This window comes from Ascaphus truei, chromosome 7 (assembly GCF_040206685.1).
Source record: "Ascaphus truei isolate aAscTru1 chromosome 7, aAscTru1.hap1, whole genome shotgun sequence".
In the NCBI taxonomy this organism is placed as follows: Eukaryota; Metazoa; Chordata; class Amphibia; order Anura; family Ascaphidae; genus Ascaphus; species Ascaphus truei.
Window position 1 is genome coordinate 69,759,646 of NC_134489.1, and position 25,621 is coordinate 69,785,266.

The window sequence follows — 25,621 nt, forward strand, 5'->3', positions numbered from 1 at the left end:
TAAAATGTAATCATCATTTATGTATCGGGGACAACCAAAACTGAAGAACAAAGAGGGCAGGTCCTTAACACAGTGGCATCACACAAAATGATATTTAAAGAAGGTGACAGCATTGCCAATATCGTAAGTTGATCCTTGAAAAATATCCTTGAAAAATAATTTAATGTTTAGTGGGGGTGGTGGATTTTCCTGCAGGTCTGCTTCATTTTTCAGACTAGATCACTGCAACGTTAAGGCCCAGATCCACAAAAGAATGCTAAGCTTTGCACCCTTTTGTCAATCTGGGCCTAAAATTGCTGTTGCACTTAGGCATTGTGTCCCACCTATCCTCTAATTGTAACGCGTATCTCGCCACAAACAAGGCGCGACCTTAGGGCTGAGGTAGGGATTTATATAGAACGCCGACCAAAACCACAAGGGCGCGTCTAGAGTGTAGGATAGTCTTGCAAGATGGGTCAGGGTTATAGAGGACAGCGTAAACGTGGTACTTGCCGGGTCTAGGAGTGTAGAGTAGCGGATCATTGGGGTACGTAGCCTGAGTCAGGATTGGAGAGAGCAGAGTCGTCGTAATCCAAAGCCGGGGTCAGTGCAGGAGAGTATCACCAAGTCCAAGGTCAGGGTCAGGCAGCAAGGTAAGAGGCAGACAGGCAAGAAGCAGGGAGGTTCAGCGTCACAAATAGAAGTTATGCTCGACAATCAAGGAGAGTTCAGACACGGTATTTAAAGGACCTCCCACCAATGGGAGGCATCCAGGAAGCAGAAGTGCCCTCTCTGATAGGCTGCTGGATCATGCAGGTGCGTCCAATTACACAGCCGATTGAGGTAGAGATGGGACCACGAGAGCGCACGCTGCGCGTAACCCGCACATCACGCTGGGGACCCGGTCGCGCGCCACGACACCCGCGTCATTACGGGGATGGAGACCGGAGGCGGGACCCGCGAAGACAGAGGAGGAGCGAGTCACTGCTGCGGGTAGGAGAATGCACCCTGGACACGGGAACCGCGGAGACCGACGTAGCCCTCGCACTGCGCGCACGCCTCGCATGAGCACCACCGCTGCGATGCCCTCATTGAGTGACACTGGATCCTGACGGACAGGTGAGGGTTAAGGGGACAGAACCGCCGGAATGGTGAATGCTCACACTAATAAAGCAAGTGGCCCATTTTACAAAGTGGTAGTAAACCATACGAAACATTTCATTGCTGTAAGACACCTTGCTGTGCATTCACTTGGAGTTACCCCAATGTGCTTGGTAGATGTGGCCTGTACGTTTTTGTATGTTGTCATATTGCATATTATTTTTTTGATGATGTTAGGCTTTGCAGTAAAAATGTTCAGAACGTATAAAACATCTTATAGACAGACTGCACCATAATTAAGAATAGCCTTAATCTGAATGTTTTCATGAAAGGTAATAGCTTTGTGCATGCCATTAATCAAGAATAATTTAATTGATCAAATCATGTAGACACATAAGTAGTGGGCAACTGCATCCTTTCCCTGCGTGCACCCATGTTCAATGTCCTGCATCTTTGCTGTCTGCAGGTGTGCGCAAACTGGGGGGTTTGAGATTTTCGGGTGGGGGGGAGAAAGGGCATGGTGGTTAGAGGTCCCGCTCTTCCCCAAGGCATTTAAATTAAATGCCGGGGGGGGCACGCAAGGCCTCTAATTAACTTCCTTTGGCTTTCAGCAACGCGTTGTCATGGTAACCCGGCGTCAAATAATGCTACAGGGTCACGTGATGTCGTGTTGCCATGGCAAAGTGATATCACATGACCCCGCGGCGTCATTTAATGCCAGGGGGAGGGGAGGCACGAGCAGGCAGGGGGAAACGATTGTGCACCCCATGTCTAATGGTCAGTTGTTGTGATGTCATTTATGTCTGCGGCTCTGACTGACCATCTTGTAACAGCAGCGGGATTTCGGAAAACAAGTGGAATATTAATAGAAAGTTTACTTTTTGGAATTCTTTCATTAGCAGTGATGTATCGGTGTTAAGAAGCATACATGCGTTAATCAAGTAAGTTTAACTATTGGAGTTATTTATCATACAATGGCAGTTGGCAATTGTTAAGAATTACCAATAGCCATCATTGTTTGGAAAATACTGTTTCCTTTCTTATGTAGAAAGCTCAACAATTGCATTCTTGAAAGGTTCCCACTTTCAATTCAAAGTGGGGGGGGGGGGGTGTTCTCTGCGCACAAAATATTTTACTTAGAACTGCAGACCACTTTCAACATTTTATTTGTGCAGTTCTAAGTAAAATATTTTGTGAGCGGAGGAGAAACCAATCCGCCTTGAATAAAAGTAGCTATCGTGCAGGGGAGTGGAGGGATGTGAGCCTTTTCTCCAGACTTAGGCTGGGGCCATGGTACAGCAGGCCGTGCGGAGCCGTCCGCACGCTCAGCAAACAGACTGCCTTAAGGCTGCGTTCGCGTCCGTGTGGGAGGGCGTGCGTTGCGCAAGAAATCAGTTCAAACTGATTTCTTGGCGCGACAGACAGGTCACGTGAGCGGTTTGGCCAATGAGGGCGAACCAGCTCCGTGACGCCCCTAGGCATGCCCCCCCCCCATGGCTCGGCACGTTGACCATGGCCAGGGAAAGCACCCGCTTTCCTACAGCCTCCGCGCGGGCGAAGGCACCATGGCCTGGGCCTTACACAGAAGGAACAGAAGAAAAACTCCATGAGCCACCAGTATCCGACCACTTGCCTTGGAAAATCTAGGGCAATCTCACAGTAAATGCTGCAACATTTTTGTGAGATTTCTGAAGCCAGACGGATTAACACAAACTGAATGGGAGTGTAGGGACCCCCGCTGTGTTAATCTGATGAGCCATTAGTCTGGCTGCAGAAATCTCACAGAAATTTTGCAGCGTTTACTGTGAGATTGCCGCAGTATTTTCACAGGCAAGTGGTCGAATACTGGTGGCTGCATCTGTATATGTGAACTAGAAACTAGTTATATGCGCCAATTATAACAAATATAGATATAAAGTGCCACAAATATTGCAAATCTGTGTTCATTAACCATATAATAGTCCATGAGCTGCCTAAAAAGTTGACTTATTTTTCTTGGGAAATCAGCTTGTGTACTGTGCTGGAAAAAAACCTCTTATTACTCTTATTGCACTTATGCAAAAAATACTGTCACCCAATGTATGAATAGAATCAAACCCAATGTCAGCTGGCAATCTGGGAAATCTGCGTTGCTCTGTGATTCTTCTCCATAGATTGTTGGGATGTTTATAGAAGGGAATAAACAAGATTACAACCACAACCTCAGAGTTTGGATTTAAATATAGATCATAAATTAGTTGGATGTAAAGGTTAACATCATAGGCAAATTTGATACCCGGAAAGATGGTCAAACTCCTAGGGAGATACTCCAATCTCTGAGGTAATTCACTATGGTTGTGTTCTTGTTTTATTTCCTTCTATATATATATAAACATCCCAACAATCTATGGAGAAGAATCACACAACAAAGCAGATTTCCCAGATTGCCAGCTGATTTGATTCTATTTATGTATTTGGTGACAATGTTTTTTGCCTAAGCGCCATAAGTCGTTTTTCGAGCACATGCTTTACATATAACATGGCTAAGACTGAGCTCATATTCCCTCCCAAACAATGTCGCATTGTTCACTTCTCCATTACAGTCAATAAAACCACTATCCAGTCTCGCAAGCATACTCCCTAGGGGTTACATCTTGCTGTTTCTTCCTTTGCAACACTGCTAACATGCAGCCCTTCCTATGTTCCACTGAAAACCAGAGAGAGAACATGAAACACAGACAGCTCAGTACACATCCAGTGAAACTTATACACGGTACAGTGCCTAAATATATATGTATAGATTTCTATTAAATTATAGATATCTATACATATATATTTAGGCACTGTACCATGTATCTGTGTCATTGGATGTAGCACTGAGCTCTGTCTGTGTTTCATGTTCTGTCTCTGGTTTTAAATATATATTGCCATGCTCAGTAGCACTCCTCTGTGACACTTATATGCTTATATATATGTTGTGGTTATTTTGGGGGTTTAATATGAGCTTGTAGGTGTCCTGCATGTTCCACTGAAGCCACTAATGCATGACCTTGTTCTCTCATTGATTTTCTGAAACATTCTTTTATCTGGCCGCCCTTCCTCACACCACTCTCCTTTGCAATCCATTCAAAATGCTGCCACCTAAATAATCTCTCTTGCTCTTCTAGATGCGTATATGCTTCTGACCTCCTGAACTCTGTTGGCTTCCTATTCATTTCTGTATAAATTAAATTCTCCTTTTTTTTTTTTTTTAAGTCCTCCATATATCTCGACCTTTTTTTACTAAACTTTCCCTTACTATGGAATGCTCTCCCGCTCCATATTCGTCGAGCGCCTTTTACTTTCCACTTTCAGAGCCCAGCTGAAAATTCACCTTTAAAAGAAGCCTCTAATTAAATTATCTATGCCTCGACTACAACCTACAGATGCAATTGAACTCCCCTGACTGCACTTTTTAATAATGCACTTTTACTCCTATTGTACTGGCCTCCCAACATACCACCGAGATCGTTCAATTTTTGTGGCAGATCTCACTTTGCCTTATGTTGTCATTTACCTGTTGCACTTATACCCATTGTATTATATTTTATTTACACTGTGTTGTCATGTTGTAAAGCGCTACGTACATTGTTGGCGCTATATAAGAAAATATTGAGAAACTATCTTACAGATTCTGATTTTTAATTTTTTTTTTCCCCCTCTCCGCACTTGTCTTATTATCTGCTTGTTACTGCTGCGGCCAAGCTTAATCTAAAGCTTGCCCGCATTTGTCCCGGCCATTTAAATTTTGGCGCCGGAATTGGGCGCGCGCCAGCCACAAATCACGGTCGCGTGCGGCCGTTTCTTCAATCAGCGCTGAACAATAGAAGCGCCTGCGGCTTCAAGAAGACAAAAAAAAAAAGCCCGCGTCTGAACGGGGTTTAAAATTACCCACGGTGGCGGCCGCATTAGACTAAAGCGGGCCGCCACTGTACATGCATATTTAAAGCAGCAATGCAAGCGGGCCTTCTTTTGTCCCTACTTGTTTTTTTTTTCTACGTGGGATTGAAGCAGGGGCTCTCCAAAGCTGAACCTCAGCTCCAGGGACGCCCTACTTCCGGAGATACTTACCAGCGAAAGAGGTGGCGATGGTCGCTCCGGTTTTCTAGCTGGGATTCATGTAATGGCGACGTATCAAAGCTCCCACGGGCCAATAGGAAGCCATGACGTCATGTGTTGCGGCTTCTTATTGGCCCACGTGATGTGGGGGCTTTAAACTTTGCTGAGATACCGGCACACCCTTCAGAGGTCTGTATCGTGAAGCAGGTGTTCCCCCGGAGCTGAAATGAACGAGGTTAAGATCCGGGGACCCCCTGCTTCAAACCTATGTTAAAAAAAAGAGGTAAAACTACCCGCTTGGATTGCTCCCTCTAATAAAGTTGCCAAGTTTGACACTACCAAATCCCCTGGAAGTCTGTTGCTTCACTTAAATGACTTTTTCCTGGGTTTTTTTCTTGTCGAGTGGAAGTGCACATTTGAAAATACTTTTTTGTTTCTGAAAAGTCAATGGCACCATAGTGCAATGAATATTCTGGCTCCTGGAACAAGTCATTTAAATGTCTTCAGCTTGTTTTATAAAAAGAAAATGGCGAGTGGGAAGGACAGAAGGGTATTGTAATATAATCGTATATATGTATCATGACTAAAAAGCCTTTATGCCAGTGCAGAGATGATGCGTGAGTTTGTGTGGAAAACTAAAATTATCTGCTTCAACAACTACAAATAAATTAGCAGTGGCAGACGGTCCACTGGCCACTTGCAGGCCCTTTGTGTGTGGCCTTTGGGCCTCAAATGTGTTGTTGGGAACAGGAGACATTTTCCAGCAAGGATCTGGAGTCTCGATCCACCCTAGACACCAGCACATATAGCATGATGGAAAGTGAGTATCACACAAGCCTTTTATATGCCAACCCTGGTGACATTTACTGTATGAGATGGGGCCACTGGGGTGGTTAAAGAACCAGAATGAATGTATGGATAGCAACATTTAAGGAATTAAATGTTGATTGATGCTTTTATTTAAAACAAAATGGACACCAGTGTTTTTGTTTTTTCTTTTAAATTAAGTCTGCTTGTGAACCGAGACATGGAAGAGGTTTGATTTCCATCCCAGTGTTGAACTTGATGTTGTACAGGCAAAGCCTCCCCCTCTGTCTCAATGCCTGATCTGTATTGGCTCTCTGACAGAAGGGGAGAGGAGACACTTGACTGACAAGCAGTCCTGGTTTCCAAGTACTGTAGTGTGGTTGGATCTTCATTTCAGAAGTAAGTGCAATATGCTGTTTCCTCGTGTGGGAGGAATTGCATGTATAACAATATGTCTGACCTCCTAAAACAGGTAATTGTGCTTGATATATTAAACTTTTCAGTTTGGGGGGTTTCTTGGAAAATATCTTGTTATACCAGTTTCACGTTGCATAGCCAGCAACCTCCTCGCACTGAGACGCGAAAAGGTCGAAACAGCTGTCTGTGTGTAAGTTTACTGGCTATGCACTTTAACCAAGGCTGTGCTGAAAAGCTGTGAAATACGGCAGGCATTAGTTCGTAGGGGGTCCATGTTAAAATGAAGGCTTGGAGATGGACATACTGAGTGCTCGTTTGCATATCATTAGCCAGAATCCCTGGCTGCACTGGAAACATTGTTTGCTAAGTGGTAATGGAGAAAGATAGGGTTGCAGATCAGTCTGGGACATGCAAATGTACCACAAGTGGTATTTTTATTTGTTGGGAAATTAAGTGTTTTCATTTGGTCCTTGCGCTAGTCACCTTGTTGGAGCAGGCAACTTTTTCACTGTTGAAGTCAGACTGTGTGTACCCAGGGAAATCCCCAGTGGACTACAGCATCAGTTGGGAATTTAAAAGCCGAACTGGTCTAGTCCCCTGAAATGATTGGGAGGCAGAGCTGTCAGTCACAGCTCTGCTTTCAGAGATCACGTCCCACAATGCATGGGATAGTGCTACCCAATGCATTGTAGAGCATGTTCGGAAGCAGAGCAGTGACTCGCAGCTCTGCCTCCATGGAGGCTGCAAGTGTGCAGTATCTCCACGCGTGCGGCTAATTTGAAGGTGTCCCAGGCATGTTTTAGGTGCCTGTCGCCTTTGCATGCGTTAGTGCGACCGTTTTGTGTATGCATCTGTGAGTATATGCTAGTGAATGCATGTCTGAAACGGTGAATATATACATGAGAACACGTCTTATAAGTTTGTTCATCTGCTTTTACTATCAGTTTCCCCCCTGTGCTAGCTTAATACCCCAGTGTGACTGACACTGGTTGATATAGAAGACAGATCTTTCTCAACAGACATCGCTCTCAAATTAGAGAAGATAAAACTGGTCAACCCCCCCCCCCCCTCACAAATTATAGATTAACATAACAAACTCTCTTTAGAAAGAAAGAAAAACAAAAAAAAAAAATATATATATATATATATATATATATATATATAAAGCAGAAAGTAGCCGTGTTAGTCCAGTTGCGATAGTGCAGAATAAATGAGTTCTTCAGTATTAGGTGATACCTTTTTTATTGGACTAACAATTTATGTCATAGGACAAGCTTTCGAGAGTTCTCCTCTCTTCTTCAGGTCAAGCAATACTGATTTACACAGGAATCAATGCTAAAACAGTGTAGAGAAAAAAAAAAAAAACAGATATTTACTGTAGATAAGGTCGGGTGTTAAGTGTTTGAAGCCAAGGGACAGTGTCAAAGAAAGGTGGGGAAGGGATGCTGGGGGGGGGGGGGGGGGGAGAGAAAGTGTGGATAAGAATAGAGGCAAGCAGGATAATTACAGACAATTTTGGTAGGGTGTGAGAAAACCCATGTCCACATTAAGTCCCTTGGTTTTGGTGTCAAAGAGTCTTATCATTCTGAGCTCAAATGTTTTCCGTTCTTGGGTGCTTTTAAACATTCCATTGAGGATTTTGATTTTTAAATCATTTATGGAATGATCTGGTTGTGAGAAGTGATGTCCCACAGGTGAGCAGTATCTTCCTTCTTCGTGATGGAGTATAGAGTGTCTGTGCATATTCATTCTTCCTTGTAATTTTTGGCTGATTTCCCCAATGTAGCAACCTTGGTCACATTTGTTGCATTGAATCATATACACTGTATTCGTGGATGTGCAGCTGTATGATCCTTTAACATTGAATGTTCTATGGTTGTGACTGGCTGTGGGATCCTGGCAAATATGTTTGCAGAGTTTGCAGCGTGTGTTGCTGCACGGTTTTGTGCCGTTATTCATGTCTTTAAAATCGTTGTGAAGTTTTCTGCTGACTAATTTCTGTTTGAGGTTTGGTGGTTGCCGGAATGCAAGAATGGGAGGTTTGGGAAAGATTTCTTTTAATGTCGCATCCTCTGTCAGCATGGGTTGCAGATCTTTGATTATTTTTCGTATTCCCTCCAGGGTAGGGTTGTATGTGGTCACTAGTGGTATGCGTGTGGTAGGTTCTTTCTTTCTGTATTGTAGCAGGTGTTCTCGTGGGGCTTTTAGTGCAGATGTAATAGTTTTGGCAATAGTCTTTGGTTTGTATCCCTTCTGTCTGAACGGTTCGGTCAGGGTTGTGAGATGCCTGTTTCTGTCTTCAGTGTCAGAGCATATGCGGTGGTATCTTATAGCCTGGCTGTGTATGATACCTTGTTTGGTGTGAGTGGGATGGAAGCTGGAGTTGTGGAGGTAACTGCATCTGTCAGTTGGTTTCTTGTATACAGATGTGTGTAGTTTCCCATCTTTCAGTGTTACTGTCGTGTCTAGAAAGTTTATTAGGTTTGCAGAATAATCCATTTTGAGTTTTATTGATGGATGGAATGAGTTTAGGGACTCATGGAATTGTTTTAGGTTTTCTTCACCCTCTGTCCATATTATAAACAGGTCATCAATGTATCTGTAGTATTTGTAGGGTTTGTGGAGGCATGTAGTTAGGAATCTTTGTTCAAGATTTGCCATGAAAAGATTGGCATATTGCGGTGCCATCTTGGTACCCATTGCAGTCCCCATTAGTTGTAGGTACATTTCCTTGTTGAAGCTGAAGTAGTTGTGTGTGAGGATGTATTCTATCAGTTTGGTAATTACATCCGCGCTGTATTTCTGATCCAGGGGAGATGTTGTAAGGAAATGCAGGCATGCCTCAATACCATCCTTGTGGGGGATGTTGCTGTAAAGGGATTCTACATCCATGGTAACTAGCAGTGTGTTGGGTGGTAGTTGGTTGATGTTGTTAAGATTATTGAGAAAATCTGTGGTATCTTGTATGAAGCTGTTGGTGCTTCTGACTAAAGGTTTGAGGATATTCTCCACTAAGCCTGATATTTGTGTATATATATATATATATATATATATATATATATATATATATATATATATATATATATATATTCTAAATGTCACAAACCTTTCATTTTTTTCTGAGAGGACCAGCCTTTAATTTACTCCCAGGATTCACAGGTAAACTCGTCATTCTAAAGCTTTTTCTGGGAAATATCCCCTTAATGTATCCCACTATGAAATTTCCTTGTGTTTACCACCTAGCCTTGTATCTTCGTCATTAATATTCCCACATCTTTCAATTTTGCAAATCAGCTTGTCTGGGTGACTAGATTTTTTTTTTTTTTTCTTTCTATTCACTAAATATCAACCTGAAGCCCATTTCCCCCAAGTGATCTTTTGGCTCTTTGGAGAGCAGATGTCCATGAATGGATTCAACAATACGCCCATCTTAAAAGTAGGAATCACCCCTTATTGCTATAGTATGCTTTACATAAAACAGCAGGGAGACTAGTCTAGTTGTAAAATGTTGTGATTCATTTATTGCTTTACCATTGTACAGCCTCACTTTCCATACAAAGGTTGTAAAGAGTGTTGCATGCTGGAGATTTTCTGAAGAGGTACCATCCATTGTAACATAAAAACACGTGATGAGTTTCCATAATGCAGTGTGAAGTGAGTATTATACAAAGCACCAAGTAGTGCACAGTTTGTTTTATTTAGCGTTGATGGTCCTGAAGAACAGTAGGTTGGTGAGGTTCCATGGTGGCATACCTTTTTAACCTTTCCGCCTTTTGGATGAGATGAGCGCTACGGTTTGGTTATTGCTAGGTTAATTATCGGCTGCTTTTGTTAGTTCTCCTCTTAGCTGTATCCACCTCCTAGCTATGCTGTAGCTTTTCGTTTAATATGCGACAGCAGCAGCATAGTCGGAAGCGGTTCATTCCTCCTTTGGCCTTTGTGGCCTATAACGTCAGTGTTCCTGATTTGACTGAGCGGAAGTAAGCTGGTAGCCATCTTAGAAGTCAAATAAAAACCATAAACACATGAAAGGGGGGAAAACCCCTGCAAAATCTCCCATAATGATACATACTAATAATACAAATCTTAAAATAACATAGGGGCTAGGACAGTTATCTAAACAATATAATGAATTCACAATAGAAGAACCAAGAGCTGGACCCAGCATACTCTTTGTAAATTATATATAGATATCTGAAACATTGATGTATAAAGAGCAACTGAAGCTACTTAATAATAACAATATTTATTGCAAACAAATAGCTGAATTATAACTCCAAGATCATATGGGCAAATATTTAAATGCCAACACACAGATTGTCCTTATTTGAGAACCACTTTCTTTGTGAAACTGCCACTACAATTATACGCTGTGAGGATCTGTGTTGGCTTTTAAGTATTTTTTCATATGATTTTGGGAGGTTTGGTATCTTGGTTATTAATTTCTTGTGCAGTAAATCTTGTTTTTAAAACGAAGTCTTCAGTTGTGTGTCGGTAAATGTATAAATAAGTAGCTGACAAGTTGACGTGTGTAGAATCTAGCTCTTGGTTCTTCTAATTTGAATTCAAATAAATAACATCCCACAGTTTCAGGGTGTAGGGCCGTGGCATACCTCCAATAGGACCCCTGCAAAAAGAGAAGAGTGGGTGTCAAACGGATGTGGACTGCTCTGTTCAAGCGGTTTATTTCAGTAAATAGGTGCACCATAATCTAATAACTCACTGAATGTTCTGGTAGTTCGCTGCACAAATAGTATCACTGACGTTTGTGTAGTGAAGTGTGAGGCCATTTTAAGGCGCAATTGGTAATACTCTTTTCAGGGGCAGCCAACTCCAGTACTCAAGGGCTACCAACAAACAGGCCAGGTGTTGGTGATATCCCTCTTTCAGCACAGGTGGCTCAGTCGTTTCGATTAAGCCACCTGTGCTGAAGCAGGGATATCCTTAAAACCTGATCTGTTGATGGCCCTTGAGGAAGGGATTTTGCCACGCTTGCTCTAAGTCTTTAGGAAACTTTTTAACGTGACTCTCTTTTAGAACACTTGCTGTTTTCAGAGGTCCCACTCTTTATTATGCAGTTGTACTCCTGAGGTATCCTCTTCTAGTTTTTGAGTCTAAGAGTTAAGAAATGCTGTTTTTATTGAATGAGAAGTCATTGTTACTTAGTGTAGCTCTCATGGGCAGGGACTTCCTTTCCTATTTTCCGATTTTGTTTGTATTTACTGTATTCTAATTTAATGTACTGTTTCTTTTGTAAAGCGCTGCATGCACTGTGTGGGCGCTATATAAATAAAGATATACATATATCCAGCTTTGTTTTGATCAAATATGTATTTGAATTGTTGAATATTTTCTGGGAATCTTTCCATCGATAGAAAGTATTTAAATCCCTTATTCTGTAGCATAAGATGTTTTTAATCTTGCTTTTCATCACGACTTCCTTTCCCCTTACAGTTTAGAAGAAATGATTACAGCCAACCCATGCAAGACCCCCATCCAGCTGTTGCATGAATATGGGACGAAGACTGGCAGTCCCCCAGTGTATAACTTTGAGAGATCTGAGGGACAAGCCCATCACCCGAATTTTACTTTCCAAGTTGTCATAGGTGAAATAACATCCACAGGTATGTGAAATAACTGGATTTATGTAATCGCTGTTGGTCGCTCACCAATAGCAATAACTCCTACTGACACCATAATACAGGAGGGCCCCGGGCATGCGGCGGCGACTTCCGGTCTTAGGGCCCGCCAAAATGCGGAACCAGTGATTTTCGGCATATGCGCAGACCTGCAATTCCCCCTTCTGCGCATGCGTGACCTCCGTTCTATGCATGCGCAACCTTGGAACCCCCTCTCCCCCACCCCCCGTTCTGCGCATGCGCAACCTCGGACTTTCCCGTTCTGCACATTCGCGGACATAGCGGCCCCTTTCTCGGTACCGCTGTATTGGCGGATCGCCGAAAAGCGGGGTGCCGAGCTGCCGGGCCCTGCTGTATTAAATTACCATTTGCTATGCTTCAGATGATTTCATGCAGCAGTCTGTCGGGGGGGATCCTGGCAGACTCGTCCAGGATCAGTATTAAAATGAGGCGCAAGAAGATAGTTATATTCTTTTTCGAGGCTGGCCATAAATTCCCAACCTTGGCGATCCAAGTCAGATGTCTTTACCATTACTGTATATCCTGCTACCTTCCCAGTAATGTCCAATGTTGATTTTAGTTTTATGCCGAGCTGGCACTGTACACAGGTTTTCCCAAACAGTGTAGTTGAGAAACGTCAGGGAGCACGATTCACCAGTGAACACATGAAAAATAAAACATAACAAACAAACAATAGTGCAACTCTGTGTATAAAAGCAGATCAGCAGGACCCGTGGCTCACTAAGATATCAATATATAACACAAAGTAATCATAAAATCAAAAGTTACTCCAAGGCAAATCTGCCCATATTAAGCGACAGAAACAGTTCCAAGATTCAGATGGTGTATTGGGTATACAAGAACCGCAGCAGCGGTAGTCAGTAAAGACTTACAGGAAAGCCTTTTTACGTATACGTATGGGCACAAGATATTTCATTTTCGTCGTCGTATTGGCTGTTGCAGCATCTGAGGACAAGAGCGGTCACGTGTAACTCTTGTCTGGAGGGACTGAACCCGGAAGTCCTGTGACGCGCTGACCGGAGGATACACCGAGCGCAGCGTTCACCGCGGTATTGCGACGTCACACTTTGGTGCATCCCCTCTGCCAGAACACTGCCTGTCCTGTACATGCCTTTTTTAAAAGGCTTTCCTGTAAGTCTTTACTGACTACCGGTGCTGCGGTTCTTTTGATTTTATGATTACTTTGTGTTATATATTGATATCTTAGTGAGCCACGGGTCCTGCTGATCCGCTTTTATACACAGAGTTGCACTATTGTTTGTTTATGTTTTATTTTTCATGTGTTCACTAGTGAATCACGCTCCCTGACTTTTCTCAACTACCAGCATACCCTAAGGATCTACTAGGAGGATCCGGTGAAGGTTGAGCTGCAGTTCATTCATCGTTTGTATAAAGCTTTATTTTTATTCATTTTGAGTTAATTACTGCATTAGAGTATTTTGATTTATATACCTGCGGGAGCGCCTGGTGAATTTTTGTTTCTTTCCCAAACAGTGTATCTGTTATTCTGCAAAAGTTATTTTCATTATGGTGGCAAAATATATTTTTCAAATTACAGTACCTGCAACTTATATCGCACAAGATATTTCATTTTCGTCGCCGAACAGAGTATTTGTTCTCCCAAATTGTTTGAGGTGTTTTAAAGCCTGATTTGCTTACTTCCCTTGTTGGTGGCTGTATATCAAAGTCTCTGTCCTGTGAAACTGGTGCAGACAGCACTGAAATTATCAACATAATGATTGCAGTAGCAAAACGAACCCACTTTTATTAAAGTTAATTGAGCATGCAGCAGGGGGAATGTCGGCTAAGAATAAATACACTTAAGTTGCCTCGTGGGGGTTAACTGCATATCAGGGGTTATATCATACTGTACTGTTTAGCTGCTTGGGTCTTACTTTAAAAGCATATGTTTGTACTATGTTCATTTTTTCTATTGATACTTTGTTTAGGAGAGGGACCTAGTAAGAAAATTGCAAAACATAAGGCAGCAGAAGCAGCTTTGAACATTTTAAGAGGAGATTCCAACATATGGTGAGTTTATTTTCTATGACCGCAGCCACAGTTGTAAATTGTCATCTGCTTGGGTTTACGAGGCACAAAATGTATAACAGCACTTTACCTCGTACGGTTTAGTTCTTTACGTAATTGGTTTGAAAATTGCTTTTTTTTAAATCCATTAACTCAGCAGAATAATTTATAACTCAGAGCAGTAAATAGTTTTGTTACCATTTTTAGATGGGTAGTGGTAAAAGAATATCTTAAAATAGTGTAAAAGTGGCATTCTCTGTTAATTTGTTGCTGATTTTGTTTGACTGATGCCTGTATATCTGTAGCTTGCCGATGTCAGAGTCCATAATATGTGAGGCCCCCAAGCAACCACAGAATCAGAATCAAGACAATCCCATTGGTACATTGCAGGTATCTTTTTTATTTTTTTTATTTAACGTTTTTAATATGAATTATATAGACTTATCTTTTAGAGGTTTAAAAATGCTTTACCTTCAAATTAATTGATGTCATTACAGCCCTTACATAACATCACCTACGCAATCGTCTAGACCAGCGGTGGCCAACTCCAGTCCTCAAGGGCCAACAATGGTTTTCAGGCTATCCCTGCTTCAGCGTAAGTTGCTCAGCCATTATGACTGAGCCACTAATTGAGCCACCTGTGCTGAAGCAGGGCTATCCTGAGAGTTATCCTTTCAGTGGCCCTTGAGGACTGGAGTTGACCACCCCTGTTTTAAACATACTGTTGGTTTGATGACTCTTCCCCAGGAGGAGATGCATAACGGAAGCCACCAAAAAGATGTCCGCTGTTACTGAACTAAAATAATAATAATAGCATGTTCTTGTATAGCGCTGCTAGTTTTTTACGTAGCGCTTTACAGAGACTTTTTGCAGGCACAGTCCCTGCCCTGTGTAGCTTACAATCTATGTTTTTGGTGCCTGAGGCACAAGGAGATAAAGCGAGTTGCCCAAGGTCACAAGGAGTCGACACCGGGAATTGAACCAGGCTCCCATGCTTCAAACTCTCAATGTCAGTCAGTGTCTTTACTCACTGAGCCACTCCTTTTCCACAAAATAAATACACTCCCTCTACTTGCCAATATCATTAGGGGATGAAAGTGGCCATTCTGATTTAGAACAGGGGACTGCACTTATATTAAAGTGAAGCAACTTTCTCTGCTGCCATAAGTAACAGTTTTTTTTTTGTTTTTTTTAGTATACTTTAAGCATAAAACTGCAGAACGAACATAACTTTACAAAGAGTAATACAGAATATAATGGCTGGTTAGGTGACCTGTTACATTGGGGTATTTATTTGTTTTTTAAGCACCACTTCCTCAGTGAGGTTTGGAGAACTTTAAAATAAATGGCCCCGTATCATTTTGTATAAAAGCCTAGCCATGTGAAATATGCAACTGTTTACACTAGAATACAGGGAATTATGTATACAATCAGGAATAAGAGCATTAATGTATACATAAGGCAAAGGCGTACAATCTAATAGGATTTGAAACTTATAGTATGAATAAATATAACTGCAATAAGCATAGTAGTGCATGTTACAGTGGGGGGGGGGGCGGGGGTGTTTTTGATTGTGAGGTGTTTATTTCTGTGATGCTGAAATTACCTCTTCATCAGGTATCTGCTCAAATGAGCCTTGAAGATGAAGAGCGTACTTGGTAAACATTGCTTGAAAGAGCAGTAGAATAACATGTGCCTCAGAGTGCAGGAAAAGAGTTGATACAGCAAGATGTAAATAAATCTTTCTATTCCTGATCACACCGCCTATATATACAAAGTTCAGAATATGGGATATGATGCACATAGAAAAGCTGACATACATTGCATGACTGGAACCAGGGGAGCCATTTGATGAACCCCAAGGCTAACATTTCAATGTAAATTCCAATGACTCGCGAAGTAATGTTCCCCTGCTCTTTCCTTTGTTTTTATGGGTGATCCTAGGAGCTGCAATTTGAACGTTACCTGTTGATTTTGCTAAACATTTTGTTAAACATCCTTAGATTTAAATACCAGGTCAAACCACTTGAGTTTAATTTTATTCTTTTCTCTTCCCTTTCATGCCAATTTAGTTATGCTTTTGTTGGTGTTAATTGAGCTGAGTTCCTGTTCGGCTTAAATTCTGTATTTTCCAAACCCGTTGAAAGATCTAGTTGAAGCAGCACCTCATACCTCGTATTCATTTGAAATTCACTTGATTTCACACTTCACAAATATTTGTTTGGTAATATTTCACAATAGAAATAAGTTGCGCTGAAACACTTGGTTCTTGTCAATGTTTGACACCTGTACCCTTCTGTGCCCCTAGGAACTTGCTGTGCGGAAGGGGTGGAGGCTTCCAGAGTATTCACTTGCACAGGAGTCAGGACCTCCTCATAAGAGGGAGTTTACCATAACTAGCAGGGTGGAAACGTTTGTAGAGACCGGTATGCATCTTCAGGATTTTGTCACTGTCCTGTCACAAGCCGTGTTGAATTTGCTTATACCTGTAAAATTATAGGTTTAATATAGATGCCAAAGAATATGTAATTCAAAAAATGAGATCACAAGTATCAGAATAACCAAATCAGATATATATATATATATAATAAATAAATGAATTGGGGTCCTAATACTGTGCTGACGTTAGTGGTGCAAAAATGTATTGATTGACACTACTACTATCAACGTTTCTTGAAATTTGTTTTGCTATAGATATATAGATTTGTTAATACTGTACTTTAATAGATATTAAATATTATACTGTAATGTTATACATTGTATGTAATTTAGAAAGCTACTGGTTTATTTAGGAAGTATACGCCCTACCACAGTAATAGTATTTGTGTGTACATAGGATACATTTTCAATGGGTTACACAGTCAAAATACTTTTATAAGAGGTTTGACACTTCCTAGAAAGGTTGAAAACCACTGCTATAGTTAGATGTAGTTCTGCATTAGGTGCGATCTGTAGATTATTTGTATTCCATTGTAAATGCATTTTCAGATTTATCCTGGAGCTTTCTCATTTATGGATTATTCAAACTCTAGCAGTTACAATTCATCTACCAGTTGTCTGCGTTGTAGATGTACTGTGCAATCTATCATTTTCTCCTTTTAGCTTGCTTTCTAAAATATTGTGTACTAGTAAGAGGCGGTTGCTCAACAGTACATCATACTGTATTCAGCAATACTGATGAAGGTGTTTGGCCTTAAATGTATGAACTTTATGATATTGCCTCAACCTTTGGTGTGTGTGGACTAAATCTCCATCTCCTGGTGCCTCCACTTACCCACGTCATTGGTATTGATAACCTATTTGATGCTGATACAGACCAGAGTGCCAAAATGGGCTGTCGGGTTTTACCTAAATGACGACTGCACAAAATACAATTGGTATTTTAGAGTAAAGAAATTAATATATAAAAATACTTCATACTCGCATCTCGGTATTCTAATTCGACAAGATATTTAGACAATAGTTCCAAGTAACAAGACTGAACCACGTTTATTAAAGTGCTACTCCGTAAAAACCTGTGCTTCAAGTGCTTCCTAAGGTGACTTCCGGCACGGAAGGTGTTTTATTGAATAGCACTACTTAATAAATATGCCCCTATATGTGTTTTTTATTTTATTATTTTCCCTTCACTACAGGGTCTGGAACATCTAAAAAAGTGGCAAAGCGGATTGCTGCAGAAAAGCTACTTGCCAAGCTTCAAAATCTTCCCATAGATAACATTAATATGTCCCTGGTATGTATAACAGCATGAAGACTGGGGTTGCTTGATTTGGGTAACAAAATGTTTGCTTACTCCTGGCAGACTGTTTGTTTATAGTACTGTTATTCACACTGACCCAATACATAGTATCATATAACATTTGGCGGATTCAAAATGTCGACTAGCATAGTCACATACAGGTCTGGTGAGGTGCACGGCCGTCACTGCACATAACACCACCTGCAATCCCAGATAGCACAGAGCAGGCACCTAACGCAACTGTGGGCAACGCGGGCACACTTACCTGCCACACTTCCAACATGACCAGTGTATGCAGGCCACTACTGCAGCAGCTCCCGGGCAGTCTGAAGGTCGGCTGGGGTGTTGTAAAAATGTTTTGTAAACTCAACATTTTCAGTTTATTGTTTGGATGTTGCGTTAACACATGTATTGGCGTGTTAGATGCCTATAAAATGCTTAGGACCCCTCTACAAATCGTAATGTTCTTTTTCTTTCTCTTTTTTATCTGTGATCGCAAAGTTTGTGAAACAGGTAAGTTGAATTTGAATTTTTATTTGCATGTGTCCGTGCAATACATTGCGTAAACCTGCCAAGAAGTTACTACTTTGCTGCTATTATACTGGTTTCATCATTTTACGTAAACAAAATATTTGTAATCGTGTATTTCGAAGTTTGTAGAATAAGGCATGCAAGCAAACGGTGAAGATACAGCTTTGGTGTGCAAAATTATGTTTTACTGATCAATGTTAATGATTTTAGGAAAACTTCATAGGCAATAATCTGGGATGCACTTGGGACAGTCTGAAAAATTCACCCGGAGATAAAATAATCTTGCTGAAAAGGAGCCCGCTTAGTATTCCTAACACCGACTATGTAAAAATGCTGGGTGAAGTCGCAGAGGAGCAAGACTTTCATGTTACATATTTGGATATAGGTACGTTTTACAAGGTTTCGATCTGGTGATTTAAGCATATCATACACACTTGTTTTATACATCATTAATTTCAGTTGAAACCAGGTGTTTTACCCTTGTAGTAGTAACTCTGACTATGCAAGCATTCAGTTTCGTAACCTCACTTCTCCACACCTCTTTGCTGGCCATCAGCTCATGCATTTTAACGCATTGCAAAGTGTTGCATACATAAACCTCTGGCAGTGAATGACATTAAGTTTTGCTTTAAGGCAACATTGAATAACTTGAATGTCACACAATGAATGCTGTATGTTTAGTGAAACTGTATTGCCCATTGCTGTGCTGTATTCCATGTCTTTTTGTATATAATTTGTGCTGCATGCTGTATGCCAGGGGTGGCCGCACCCCCAACAAGGCAGGTTTTCAAGATATCCCTGCTTCAGCACAGGTGACTCATCATCCAGCATAGAGCCATGTACATGTTAGTTTGTTTTATCTACTAGGACAGGTAAGTATTTCCCTATGAAAATAGTTGGCAACATTTTTAAAATACAGCCTCTAAATGCTAAAACGTGTATGGTAACATCTCGTTGGGAAACTAGTAATGTATTTGCATCTGCATCCAATCATTCTGGCTTCTACTTTGTCTGGCACAGCACAAACTATCCCTCTTCCACTGTTGCAGTGCAAAATATCTAGTTCATTTTAGCAGGAATGGATGTATTTGTGCTGCTATGGAAGAAGCTAAAACCAGAGAATGAATCTCTGCGTAGTGTAGCCTTGTAATTAGTTTATCCATTTAATTTATATAAATGTCCTATAGTCTGTATAAGTACATATATATTTAATGCTGCTGTCTGTCTGAGAATTGCTTCCACTCCAAATGAGAAACATGAACAAAATGTTTTAATGCATTGATTTAAGTAATGGACAACAAACACTGTGCTGCTCAAGTTATGCTAAGTACAGTAATACACTCGGATAGTGGTGTATCTATATGTATATATTATTATTTTTAAAGATATTTATTTATAAAAAAATATTTTTTAGTTTTTTTTTTTTTTTTACCATTAAAGCTGCAGTTCAAGCTCCTGTGGTTTTTTTTTTTTTTTTTTTTTTAACTTCAATAGTTTAATGTGGGCAATCTCTACTTACCTAGAGAACTGCATAGCTGCCGGTCAATTCGTTCTCCGTCTATTGATCGGCGAACTTTGGCGACATCTTTAGATCTGGGGAATGTAAATGGTTGCTATAGGAACAAACATGCTTGTTAAAATAGAATACAAGAAAATTGGTCTTTCAAAGTTGTTGTTTTTTAAAACAGAAAATGCTAAAACTATTTTTTCTTACTACAGAACTGATTTATAAAAAAAAAAACATGCAGGATATTGCTTGAACTGCAGCTTTAAGTAATACATTGAGTGTTACTGCTCGTTTTCAAGTATATCCTGGGATATGGGTATTTGTTTCTGTATTGAGTTTCAGTGCTTAGCGACGCGTAATACATCTCACACTTACAGAGCTTTTGAGTTCTCAATTCCTTTTATATTTAGTAGAGTGGGGTGAATACTTCCAAGTGCATGTTAGTGAGGTTATTCTGTGCTTGTGACTGCATTTAGAGACGAGGAAAACTTGTGTAGTGTAATCCAGATTTAATCGCATACGTTTTATAATAAATTAGATCAGACCTCCCTGTCTTATTTTGTTTTAATTTGTTTGCTTTTCAGAGGAGCTCAGTGTCAATGGACAATACCAATGTCTTGCTGAACTATCAACGAATCCTGTTACTGTATGCCATGGAACCGGGATCTCTTGTGGCAATGGTCACAATGATGCTGCCCACAATGCACTTCAATATTTAAAAATTATGGCATGTAGAAAGTAAAGGCACAGGAGACAATTGAGGACAGAGACTTATAGTTTCCGATTTGCACCTCCCAAAAAATAGACTTTTTACTTTGGCACCAAAATAGAATTGATTATCACTGTCACACCGAAATGAACTATTGAATGTTCATCATTGAAATGGTTATATTCAGTGTGTTACCAAGCCTTTCATTTTGAGATTTAATGTGCAGTTGAACTTGTCACACATGATGGAGCTAATCGTGACAACACCTTCACTCCTGAAAACCTTGTTTAATTGATATGGAAAGGATCCAGGTTTATTTTATACTAATGTTGAAGAGAACACACTTATTTAAGACTTATGCATTTCATTGATGGCGATATTACACCAAGGGCACAGTAGTATAATCCTATTTTGTGTCCCTGAGGGTAAGCTTGAATGATTGGCATTAATAATGAATTTACTTTTTTGTCCTTTCTACTTTGTGTGAATGGTGGCCTTTTAAAGAAAAAGGAAAAATGAAAAAAAAAAAAGACATTTTAAAGAACTGCTGAATGTAACTTGCCATCCTTAATAAAATTTTGTTTTCAAAGATAACTGGTTACTTGCCTTCTGTGATTGAAAATCTCATTTAAAAGTGTGTGTGTGTGTGTGTATCACTTTGATATATTCAATATATACACACACTCTTGTGGCTAGTACAGACTATATTTGGTAAGACTCACTGTTCCCCAGTGGATAGTGAGTTTGCAGTATGTCAGCCCCTTCTACTGTTCCATGATATCAGAAAACTGAACAGCCTCAGCACGGGGCTCACGTTGTGAAGACTAAGGCTACGCTTATTGTGCCGGCGACATCAGGCTATGGTCGCTGGAAAAATCAAATTGAGATGATTTCCAGCGGTCGCGCTTACTATAAGTGCATGTGACGGCAGCAATGCATTTGTTTTGATGCAGCGTCGCCGGCACTATAAGTGCAGCCTAAGAAAGCAATCCAACCTAAATACTGTGCACGCGGCGATAAGCTACCAGCTGCTTACCCCAAGAGGTATTACGCAGACTGCATTAAAAAGATAGGGAAAAAGGAGGTTCAAGCGCAAATACCGTTATAAATATTCAAAGTGAACACACTTGTGAAAACAAAAATAAATATATTACATATGGGGGTAGAGCAGCTCCAGAAAAGGACTCAAACCTGCATCCAAATCCCTTGCTTCAGTGCATTAAAAAGATGGCTGATAAGAGTAATTATGTACATTTAAGTAGCGAAAGGCAAAAAGATGCTGCAATGCACCACCAGGTGTATTGGAGAGAGAGGGTTACTTACATGAAAAAATATTCAATTTATTGAGTCCTGTTAAAACGGAGGTAAAACAACTACACTGATATGTTTCGCACTGGGCTCTTTATCAAAGTGTTAAGTGGGCTAAGTTTAACTATTAGAGTTTAAGAGCAAACCCTGAACGTCATTTAATGTGCCTGGCTACTGTATATTCTCAGAGAGCCAGGTAGGCATCATCCTCATTTAATAACTAGCCCTCAAATATACTTGTGGTTTATGGACACTTGGCAAGGGTACATCTTTCCATTATAAGAAATCTACATTACTAAAGAAAAGGAACATACAATACTTCCTTCCTTCATCAATTTGTGTATTATTGTACCATTTTTGAGCCCCAGTTCCCTTTTAAAGACTTCTATATCTATACATTTTAAGTACTTTGGATGAAAATGTCACTTCGTTACGGTACAATCTCAGTGGCTTTTTAAAAAACAGTCCATGCCACAAACTTAATCTACAGGCTGACAGCTTGTTTTTTTTTTTTTTTTTTTTCTTACGGGCAAACATTTTGGAGCTTGGGGGAAGGCTCTTAAGAAGAGGCGGACGTAGGGTCCTTTAAGATGGATACTAGAGACCAGCGAATGAGGACAATATTGAAGAAAGAGATGAAAATTGGGTGTCTTGGCCCCGAGAGTTGATTTTAGAATTTTTTTCCCCTGTCCACAGTTCTATTAAGGACACTGTGAGTGCCATAATGGCTGGGAATACGATAATCCCCTTAGAGGATGGAAAATCTTTTAATGGTCCCATTGATCGCAGAATAGGTGTTTTACATAGACGATGCTCCTATTTGAACAACGCTGAAACCTGCAACAGTGATGACCTGTATTTCAAGGACCGTCAGAATCTGGATAAATAATCTGGGGCATAGAATTGAAGCTGGGACATCGAGGCAGAAATTGATGAGGCTTCTCGAGTCTAAAAGATTCAATGTATTTCTTGTACGACAAAAAGAAAGGTGCTGGAAAAAGCGCTTAAGCTTAGTAAACAGTAAAACAATACTGTGAAATGTACTCTAATAATTAAAGAGTGCAAAGTAAACTCATATAAATGAGCCAAGGCTGCCCGGAAACACTGACCGAACCAAATCAGAGAAAACAATACAGAAAATATACTGTGTGCAGTGTTTCAAGCGTGGGGCATCTTTCCAGCTAAATTAGCAAACAGAACGCCGTCCTACTGTATCTAAATTATTCCTACCAACCAATTAGATTGTAAGCGGTTCGGAGCAGGGGACTCCTTTTTCCTAAATCTTACGTTTATGTCTGAAGCACTTGTCCCCTTTGTTATATTTAAATCATTTATTTACGATTGTCACGTGTTTTATTGCTGGGAAGCGCTATGTACATTAATGGCGCTATATAAATAAAGACATACATGGCAAAGCAAAAAGGACAGCGCTGCAGCACTTACAAAGACTCCTATAAGAGTCCACTAATATATAGATAAGGTGACTAACCAATTGCAAAACTAGTAGTGGTAGTGTAGCTAAATATCAACTAAAACCCCATTCAGATGATTATTATAATCTAAACCAAGTAAGAAAAATAAAAAACAAATGTCCATGAATAATAAGAAATTAAAAGTCCATAATGAAGGTATAAAAACCAAATGTATGTCCTTAGGAGTGTCCAGGCTGCTTCCTTAGTGGGGTGAATCACTCCTGGCAATTTGTATAACATTATTATATATAAATATTATTTTAACTTGTTTAGTCTCAATTGTTCTTTTTAGCCCCTATATAGTCTATTGGGTAATCGGGACAATACTATGTCTTCGTATATAATCATCCTTGATTGACAGCTATAAATATCAATCATTGAGGTCTAGATATGAATTCTACATATTTACTATGTTATTTTAAGTAGATCTCATGGTTGGATTCTTAGTCTGACAATTGTATTAAATTGATGTAATTTGTTCACCATGTATTGTATGTATTGAGTATATTAATTAGAATCAGCTGAGCACTCTGGCATAAATATGAGAACACTGATCATCATCCTCTGATGAAATCGTGCGAACGACGAAACGCGTTCGGAAGCCCAATCTCTGTTTCATGCTGAGAACCGGTACTTCACCACAGCCGGGATATCCAGAAGGAACTTCAATCATGGGGGAACCAGTAAGCAGTGCTGCCGATAGCCGGAGGATGAATCGTCAACGTGTACACATCATTTCCGGTTTCTGAGGCATCGCGGACGTCTGATACCGTGGCAGAGTGCTGCAGCATGGAAAATATCCTGATTCTCTGGACAGCTGAGACCGAGCTTGAGCAGTTTTGACTCATACATGCCTGTGACCTGTTGGCGTTTGAGTGCGATAATTGCAGATTCATTTTATTAAATTGTCCTCACTTTAATACACTAGGAGTGTGCACTTTCTCTTTTTTTCCCCGCTTTCATACATACATTTCTATCTTTGTTGCATCTTTTCCCCCATTCTCCTGCAGCGGGTCATGATCAACAGAGACAGGGCTCAAGTTCTGTTGATAGTCCATATTGGTCCTGATGGACCTGATTTGCAGACTTAAAGTTTGACCAGTGGAGGAGTCATGGATCCTCTCGACATTTCCAGCATTATTGGCTCATGGTCCGATTTTTGTTTCCCCAATCCTCAATTCCTTAAGTTGACGGTGTGGAACTTGAAAGAACTTCAATGAAGGCGCAGAGTTTCTCCTATGAGGTTATTTCCACACTTGTGTTCCAGAAACAAGTGACAGAGCCTATCAAATCTGGACGACATTCATTTGTAAAACAAGGGTAGTGGAACACTTGCAGTTGGAAGTCCCAAATATATTGGACTTCCTTCAGCAGGTATTTCAGAAAGGATTGAAGCCGGCTTTGAAGATTCAACTTTCTGCATTGGGTGCATTCTATTATAAACAATTTGGCCTTGATCCTATAATTGTTAGACTTGTGAGCCATTTCTAGAATTAGACTAACAATTGGATTCCCTGTTTCTCTGTGGGACTTCAATTTAGTCCTAGAACTCGCTTCACCCACTTTTGAACCAAAGAGGTTACTCACCATTAAAGTGTTTTTTTTTTTTTTTCGAACAGCAATTTCCACAGCGTGAAGAGTTGAACTCCATCCTTCATCTTGTCGTTAACCGTTCTTTCAGATACACCAAGACAAAATAGTAATGAGTACTATTCAACATTTTCAAACTAAAGTTGTCAGATTTCCACATCAATCAGGACATTGTGGTGCCATTTTTTGTCCAAATCCAACTTGTGACAGGGAATGTCGGTGGCACAATTTAATGTAGTTTGTGCTCTACAGACATTATATTCAAAAGACTCATAGTGTTAGGAAGTCCACAAGGTTGTTTGTACTTTTTTGGAGGACCTAGAAAGGGTCAGGCAGTACCAGTTGATTCAATATCCAGATGGATTAAGACGGCTACTTGCAAAGCATGAAATAAACCATCTATAGGGTTAAAGGCTCATTCTACTAGGGCCATGTCAGCCTCTGGGCAGAAAATGCTCATACGTCTGCGCAGGAAATATGTAAATCCGCAACCTGCTCATCTTTAGACACATTTGCTAAGCATTACCGGTTAATGTTCCATCATCAGCGGAATGCGAGATTCGGAAGGTAAGTGCTGCAAGCAGTTGTTCCAACAACTAAGAGCAGTATTCCCTCCCCAAAGTCCTAAAAATATTGCTGTGGGACATCCCTTTAATGGCTATCATAGAGGGAAATAGGAAGTTTATATTTCTGATA

General features: G+C 40.5%; 1 protein-coding gene across 1 annotated transcript in view; it reads left to right on the plus strand.

Annotated features, from left to right (window-relative positions):
- PRKRA (protein activator of interferon induced protein kinase EIF2AK2) overlaps positions 1 to 21,149 on the plus strand; it is a 24,520-nt gene extending 3,371 nt beyond the window's left edge. The window contains exons 2-8 of the mRNA XM_075608974.1: positions 11,836 to 12,005; positions 13,991 to 14,072; positions 14,375 to 14,459; positions 16,378 to 16,495; positions 17,705 to 17,802; positions 18,550 to 18,724; positions 20,431 to 21,149. Coding sequence (XP_075465089.1) covers positions 11,836 to 12,005; positions 13,991 to 14,072; positions 14,375 to 14,459; positions 16,378 to 16,495; positions 17,705 to 17,802; positions 18,550 to 18,724; positions 20,431 to 20,588 — 886 coding nt within the window. The 3' untranslated portion in view covers positions 20,589 to 21,149. The remainder of the gene's footprint in view (positions 1 to 11,835; positions 12,006 to 13,990; positions 14,073 to 14,374; positions 14,460 to 16,377; positions 16,496 to 17,704; positions 17,803 to 18,549; positions 18,725 to 20,430) is intronic.
- Positions 21,150 to 25,621: the final 4,472 nt, after the last annotated feature.